At 43.0% G+C, this 7,716-nt stretch overlaps 1 protein-coding gene across 1 annotated transcript; it reads right to left on the reverse strand.

Moving 5' to 3' along the window:
• Positions 1–3,169: 3,169 nt before the first annotated feature.
• LOC108285593 (proteasome subunit alpha type-6) lies at positions 3,170–4,143 on the reverse strand. The gene has a single exon (XM_017502872.2). It carries the CDS (start codon positions 4,076–4,078, stop codon positions 3,338–3,340), a length of 741 nt encoding a protein of 246 aa, XP_017358361.1. The 5' UTR covers positions 4,079–4,143; the 3' UTR covers positions 3,170–3,337.
• Between the last annotated feature and the right edge of the window lie 3,573 nt (positions 4,144–7,716).

The following is a 7,716-nucleotide window of genomic DNA, read 5'->3' on the forward strand; positions in this document are numbered from 1 at the left end:
AGGAGGCTGAGGCAGGAGAATTGCCTGAACCCAGGAGGCGGAGGTTGCGGTGAGCCGAGATAGCGCCATTGCCCTCCAGCCTGGGTAACAAGAGCAAAACTCCGTCTCAAAAAAAAAACAAAAAACAAAAAACAAAACAAAAAAAAAATTCAAAATAAAATGTAACTGCATTCAAAGTGCACAAAATTTGAGTATATTTGAATCAACAGTTATAAATTAAATACACAAATACAACTTCAGGCAATCTCATGCACTCTAAGTGCTCATCCCAGCACTTTGGGAGTGTGAGGCAGGATGATCACTTGAACCCAGGAATGATATAATAAAGACAATAATAATTCATATATTTTATATATTTATTTTCTGGTGTTCATTTCAGCAAATCATCAATTATTTATTATTGTTGTTATTTTAGAGTCAGAGTCTTGCTCTGTCACCCAGGCTGGAGTTCACTGGCACAATCACAGCTCATGCAGCCTCAAAATCCAGGGCTCAAGCAATCCTCCTACCTCAGTCTCTAGAGTAGCAGAGACTACAGGTGCATGCACCAGGCTCAGCTAATATTTTGCATTATCGTATTCAATATCTATTTTCCCATATAAGAAATTGATGTCAGGCCAGGCATAGTGGCATGCACTACTTAGCTACTTGGTAGGCTGAAGATGGAGGATAACTTGAAGCCAGGAATTTGGGGCTGTAGTGCATTATGATTGCACTTGTGAATAGCCACTGCATTCCAGCCTGGGCAATATAGCAAGATCCCATCTCTAAAAGATTTTTTTTAAAATCGTCATGGTTAATATGCATTGTATCTAAACCTATGCAGTAGCCAGGTATGATGGTTAACACTGCGTATCAACTTGATTGGATTGAAGGATGAAGAGTATTGATTCTGGGTGTGTCTCTGAGGGTGTTGCCAAAGGAGATTAACATTGAGTCAGTGGACTGGGATAGGGAGACCCACCCTCAATCTGGGTGGGCACCATCTAATCAGCTGCCAGTGCAGCTAGGATAAAGCAGGCAGAAGCTGGAAGGACTTGACTTGCTGAGCCTTCTGGCCTCCATCTGTCTCCCGTGCTGGATGCTTCCTGCCCTCAGAGTCCAAGTTCTTCAGCTCTTGGACTCTCGGACTTACAACAGTGGTTTTCCAGGGGCTCTCGGGCCTTTAGCCAAAGACTGAAGGCTGCACTGTTGGCTTCCTTACTTTTGATGTTTTGGGACTCAGACTGGCTTCCTTTCTGCTCAGCTTGCAGGTGGCCTATTGTGAGACTTCATCTTGTGATCATGAGTCAATAATAACTCCTTAACAAACTCCCCTTCATATATACATCTATCCTATTAGTTCTGTCCCTCTAGAGAACCCTGACTAATACACCAGCTTCTAAGATGGCTTCTAATTGTCCTTACCTCCTGGTATTCCTACCATTGTGTAGTCTACTGCCACACTGAATCAGGGCTGTTCTGTATGACCAATAAGAATGTGGTGGAAAAGATGCTGCATGACTTCCAGATCAAGATCATAGAATTCATTGAAGCTTCTCTCTTAATCTAAGATTGCCTGCTTTGGAGGAAGCTGGCAAGCATGACATGAAACATTCAAATAGCTCAGGAAGAGAGGCCCACATGGAGAGGAAATGAGGCTTCCTGCCAACACCCAGCACCAACTTGCCAGATATGTCAGTGAGTCATTTTGGAAGTAGATTTTCCAGCCTCAGTCAAACTTTCAGATAACTGTAGACTTAGTTGACATCTGATTACAACCTCATGAGACATTTAAAACCAGAATAGTGCAGCCAAACGACTCCTGAATTTCTGATGATCAGAAATGGTGAGAGATGATAAATGATTATTGATGTTTTTTAAGACACTAGGTTACAGGATGATTTTGTCATGCAACATTAGATAGCGAACTTAACTCATACATATTCATATATAAGAGTAAAATGAATTTCTTTTCATTGCAAAATGTTTCTCAGCTGCCATTGCAACTACTGCAAAAAACCACCAATTCAAGAATAGCTCCAGAGCCACACATTGAAACATGAGTAAAAGCAGGAAAAATACATTTTTATTCTATTGTGAACCAATGCTTTTTTAATGAAAGAATTTACTGCATTCATGCTGTTGAGAAAAAAGATCTGAAAAGTAAATTAATTTTTCTTTTCTTCTACTTAAAAACTTTTGTCACTCAAATCCTCCCCACACCACAGAGCATCATCTCTCTCCAATGTCAGCAGCAGAACCACATAAATCTGTCAGCATTTTTTTTTTTTTTTTTTTTTTTTTTTTTTTNGCAGTGACTTACACTTGTAATCTCAGCACTTTGGGAGCCTGAGGTAAGATTGCTGGAGACCAGGAGTTTAAGACCAGCCTTGGTGACACTGGGAGACCCCTATGTCAATTTTTTATCTTTATAAAAGATAATCAGCCAGGCCTGGTGATGCATGCCTATAGTCCTAGCTACCTGGGAGGCTAAGGTGGCAGCACTGCTTACCTCCAGGAATTTGAGGTTGATTTGGTATCCTATTGCACAGCAGAGTGACTATAGTCAACAGTAAGGTATTGTGGGTCCGGGAACCATGGCTCATGCCTATATTCCCAGCATGTTGGGAGGCTGAGGCAAGGGGACTGCTTAATGTCGGCTAGGAGTCTGAGACAAGGGGACTGCTTAATGTCAGCCAGGAGTCTGAGACCAGCCTATGCAACATAGTAAGACCCCATCTGTACAAAAAATAAAATTAGCTGGGTGCAATGGTGTATGCCTGTAGTACCAGCTCCTAAGGAGGCTGAGGTGGGTTACTTGAGCCAGGGAGTTCAAGGCTGCAGTGAGCCATGATCATGGCACTGCACTCTAGCTTGGGCAACAGAGCAAGGCCCTGTCTTAAAAAACAAAAAATAATACAACTCGATCAAGACACTTGAAGGTGAGCAAAAAAAAAATTTAAAAATTAAAAATAAGGTATTGTGTACCTCAAAATAGCTAGGAAAGAATTTTAAATGTTCTCACCACAAAAACACGGTGTTTCAGGTGATGGAGATGCTAATCACCTTAATTTGATAATTATAATGTATACATGTATTGAAACATCACACTGTACCCCATAAATAATATGTACATCGTATATCAAAAATAAATTTTAAAATAGGAGGTGAAAACAACAGGATGCAATTATTTTCCAAAAGCACTGTTTTTATTTATATAGAGTCCTAACCATTTTGGCGGTAGGAGGAATGGGAGAGGCTCGTTTTTCAATCCAGGGACCTCCGTAATGTTGGTTTATTGTTACCAAACACACAGGTAAGTGACATCATGGATCTGGCAAACTAAGGACAATGTTTAGTCTCTCTCTGCTAGAGCAACAAGGTGAGCATCAATCTCTGCTTCTGTAAGAATCCTGAATTTAGGATTTTCAACTGTCACTACTCCAACTTCTATTTCCGAAGGTTTGAAATCAATTGATAAAACAGTAGACAAGCATGTAATTGCAGTTTCCACTGTCTGTTCAAATGTCCAGTCAAATTTCTTCTTCACTTTTTTTTCAAGGAAGCTGGTTGACTCAGTCTGTTTAACTCCTGCTGCAGTGGCTTTAAACCCACAGTAGTAGCCTGCAGGATCACACTTATATACCTGAGGGCCTTGCTCTTCATCTATACCAATTAAAATCATACAACAACCAAGAGGCCTCATTTCAGCATTCTGTGTGTAGACCTGAGAAATATCAGCAATTCTTTTACACAGCATGTCCACAGGAATCTCATAGCCATACTTGTATTTCCAGTTAGCTGCCTCATAGCGTGCCCTCTGCACCTGGGATCTGCTGTCAGCTGTCATTCCGGTCATCACACAACCAATGTTTTCAGTTATCTTGAATAAGTGAGTCACTGTGCTGGAATCCAATAATTTGTCAGGTACTTTCTTCTGTGTGACAATTACTGCACAGTCTTTCCCTCTGACAGCTACTGATGTAAGGCCACCCTGGTTAATAGCCTTAAAAGCATATTCTACTTGGTAGAGCCGACCCTCGGGTGAAAAAATGGTAATGTGGCGGTCAAACCCGGCGCTGGAACCACGGGACATGTTGCTAGAACCGCCACTTCAAACACAATCTCTGGGCCCCGCAGCTCCTGCACCAGGCGTACAAGCCTCTCTTTTTTTTTTTTTTTTGAGATGGAATTTTGCTCTGTCACCAGGCTGGAGTGCAGTGGCATGATCTCAGCTCACTGCAACCTCTGACTCCCGAGTTCAAGAGATTCTCCTGCCTCAGCCTCCTGAGTAGCTGGGACTACAGGCGCTTGCCACCACTCCCAGCTAATTTTTGTATTTTTAGTAGAGACAGGATTTCACCATCTTGGCCAAGATGGTCTCGATCTTCTGACCTTGTGATCTTCCTGCCTTGGCCTCCCAAAGTGCTGGGATTACAGGCATGAGCCACCACAGCTGGCCAATCTGTTAGCATTTAGAGGCAGTTGTCTTGTTTCAAGGACATGGGACAAGAGATGCAGAATGAGGCCAGAATGGGTCCTGTGGCCTGAACACTGTTGATCAGAAGAATGGATATTTAGGGCCTGGGTTCTAGGGCAGTGAACACTGGATCCCAAGTGCCAGAGGTACTCATGCGTTCTTTAACAAATACATGTATCTGTGATATGTTATATATGTGGCTGTCTAAAGTGCAGGGCCCAAGGCAGAGGCCACCACTTACCTGGGCCTAAAGCTGATACTGCAAGTGGACTCATTGTCCAGGTTCTATGAAAAAAGGAATGATAGAGTGAAGAAGATAAACAGGGTTGGCTGTATTGAGGAAATCGATGTTTTCATATACCCTCAGCAGCAATTATTAGCCTTGACACTGACTGTTGCATACCATTTGGGGAACAGAGAAATCTCCTTTCCCCTGGCTCCATGTCTAATATTCCTGGCCTTTCTCCACCTCCTTCACTTACTGGCCCCTAAAGGATTTGAATGGAGAGTTTGGGAGAAGGAGCTGAGCACGCTCAGGTTCTTCCTCCTTTTCTCTTTGAGTATTGCTTGTCTGCAGGGTACACAATCTGCTCTGCTTTTCCATGTAGTTGTCCACTACTGCCTGCGATGAGGTAGGTAAGTTCAATTCATGGATGAAATAATAGGTAGCCCACCTGGCTAACACTCCTAATCGACATTCTTCGACTGCTTGTCATGGCAGCACAGGTGATATTTTTTGCTCTCCTGCTGCCTTACTCTTTCACTTCTCTCTCAGTTGGTTCCACACATGGACGTGAAACAGGGATATCGTTCACTGGGCCCTCTAAATCCTAGCATGCATGACGGATGAGGTTCACAAGGGCGTGTGGTTTGAATGCTGTACTTCTTTCACAGATGTGGCCATGTTTGGGCACAACCTTTAACTAATTCTCCATAATACAATTTAAACCATGGTTTCACTGGAGGCTCAGTGAGGGAGTGCAAAATAGAAAATAACTTCGAACTATGGCTCAAGTCCAGATATTCCCTCGGAGTCTCTGGCCAACTTAGCTCCCTGCCTGGCTCTAGCACCATTGTAATTGGTCTGAGGCACTGTCCCCCCAAACCTGCTTCACCATTGCAATCGTTGGCATCTCTGCCTCAGAATCTAGACCCTGTCAACCAGCCAGAGCATGCTGAGTGCCATGGAGAGGAAGAAGACCTTCTCTCCTCTGAGCCACAGCTCACCTCTCCAGATCCTCAATTATTTTCCTGGAACTGACCTCTTTCCAAATTGAGTGACCATGGGAACATAGCTTTATTTCAGACAAAAATTCATTGTCATATATAAGTGTGAATTCTGGCCCTATAGTTCTTTTTTTTTTCTTTTTTGAGATGGACTGGCACAATCTCAGTTCACTGCAATCTCTGCAGGTTCAAGTGATTCTCCTGCTTCAGCCTCCCGAGTAGCTGGGATTACAGGCATCCACCACCAGGCCTGGCTAATTTTTGTATTTTTGGTAGAGACAGGGTCTCACGGTGTTGGCCAAGCTGGTCTCGAATAAAAAATAAAATAAAAATAAAATAGAAATTTACCTTCTGAGCTGGTTTCATGAAAAAGTTTTTTTAAAAAAATTATTTCCTCACAGTTATAGAGCCTGGAAGTCTGAGACCAAGATGCCAGCATGACGGTCAGGCTCTGGTGAGCACTTCTTTCTGGCTTGCAGTTGGCTACCTTCTTACTATGTCTTCACATAGCACAGAGTGAGAGAGAGAAATCTCTCCCTCTTCTTGTAAGGCCAGTCTTTTCAGATTAGAACCTACAGTTATGATCTCATTTACCCATAATTATCTCTTAAAAATCCTCTTTCCAGATACAGTCCCATGAGGATTAAGGATTCAACATATGAATTTGGGAAGAGACGCAAGTCAGTTCTTAGCAGGAACCATGAAAAGATCATTAATACATAATATTCTGTGAAAAAAAGTAGAATACAAATTGATAAAATTAGACTCTCATTTCTGGCAGTACAGCTGACTGTATATCCTGAAAAACTTTTCACTATAAAACATCTAGAGGCCGGGTGCAATAACTCACGTCTGTAATCCCAGCACTTTGGGAGGCTGAGGGGGGTGGATCACGAGGTCAGGAGTTCAAGACCAGCCTGGCCAAGATGGTGAAACCCTGTCTCTACGAAAAATACAAAAATTAGCCGAGCATGGTGGCAGGTGCCTGTAATCCGAGATACTCCTGAGGCTGAGGCAGGAGAATCACTTGAACCTGGGCAACAGAGGTTGCAGTGAGCTGAGATTGTGCCACTGCACACCAGCCTGGGTGATAGAGTGAGACTCTGTCTCAAAAAATTAAAATTAAAATTAAAAATTTTTTTTAATCTAGAAAATATAATAAATGTGGTGGAGTTTTTTGTTTGTTTGTTTGTGTGCTTGTTTTTTTGAGACAAGGTCTTGCTCTGTCATCCAGGGTGGAGTGCAGTGGTATGAATGAACACAGCTGACTGTGGCCTCAACCTATTGGGTTCAAGTGATCCTCCTTCCTCAACCTCCTGAGTAGCTGGGACCACAGACATGTGCTACCACACCTGGCTAATATTTTTAAATTTTTTGTAGAGATGAGGTTTTGCCATGTTGCCCAGGCTGGTCTTGAACTCCTGGGCTCAAGCATTCCTCCCTCCTTAACCATCCAGTGTTGGGACTACAGACTTGAGCCAATGCATTCAGCCAATTTTTAAAAAAATATATAGCTGAACTTTTGCAAAAGAAGGAAATACGTGTAAGGGTAAGGAGGTGCAAGAGAAAGAAGAGAGAATAGTAACAATCAAAAATTGGCCAGGTGCACTGGCTCATGCCTGTAATCCCAGCACTTTGGGAGGCCGAAGTGAGGGGATCACCTGAGGTTAGGAGTTCGAGACCAACCTCACCAACATGGAGAAACCCCGTCTCTACTAAAAATATACAAACTTGGACAGGCATGGCGGTGCATGCTTGTAATCCCAGCTACTCCAGAGGCTGACACAGAAGAATCACTTAAACCAGAAGGTGGAGGTTGCGGTGAGCCTAGATTGTGCCATTGCACTCCAGCCTGGGCAGCAAGAGTGAAACACCGTCTCAAAAAAAAAAAAAAGAAGAAGAAGAAGAAAATTGTTATTATTAGGCCGGGCGCGGTGGCTTAAGCCTGTAATCCCAGCACTTTGGGAGGCCGAGGCGGGTGGATCACGAGGTCAAGAGATCAAGACCATCCTGGTCAACATGGTGAA

This window comes from Cebus imitator, unplaced genomic scaffold, assembly GCF_001604975.1.
Source record: "Cebus imitator isolate Cc_AM_T3 unplaced genomic scaffold, Cebus_imitator-1.0 Scaffold303, whole genome shotgun sequence".
Lineage (NCBI taxonomy): Eukaryota > Metazoa > Chordata > Mammalia > Primates > Cebidae > Cebus > Cebus imitator.

Excerpts from the sequence above, each read along its gene's own strand:
- LOC108285593 (XM_017502872.2), bottom strand. The coding sequence starts at position 4,078 with ATGTCCCGTGGTTCCAGCGCCGGGTTTGACCGCCACATTACCATTTTT.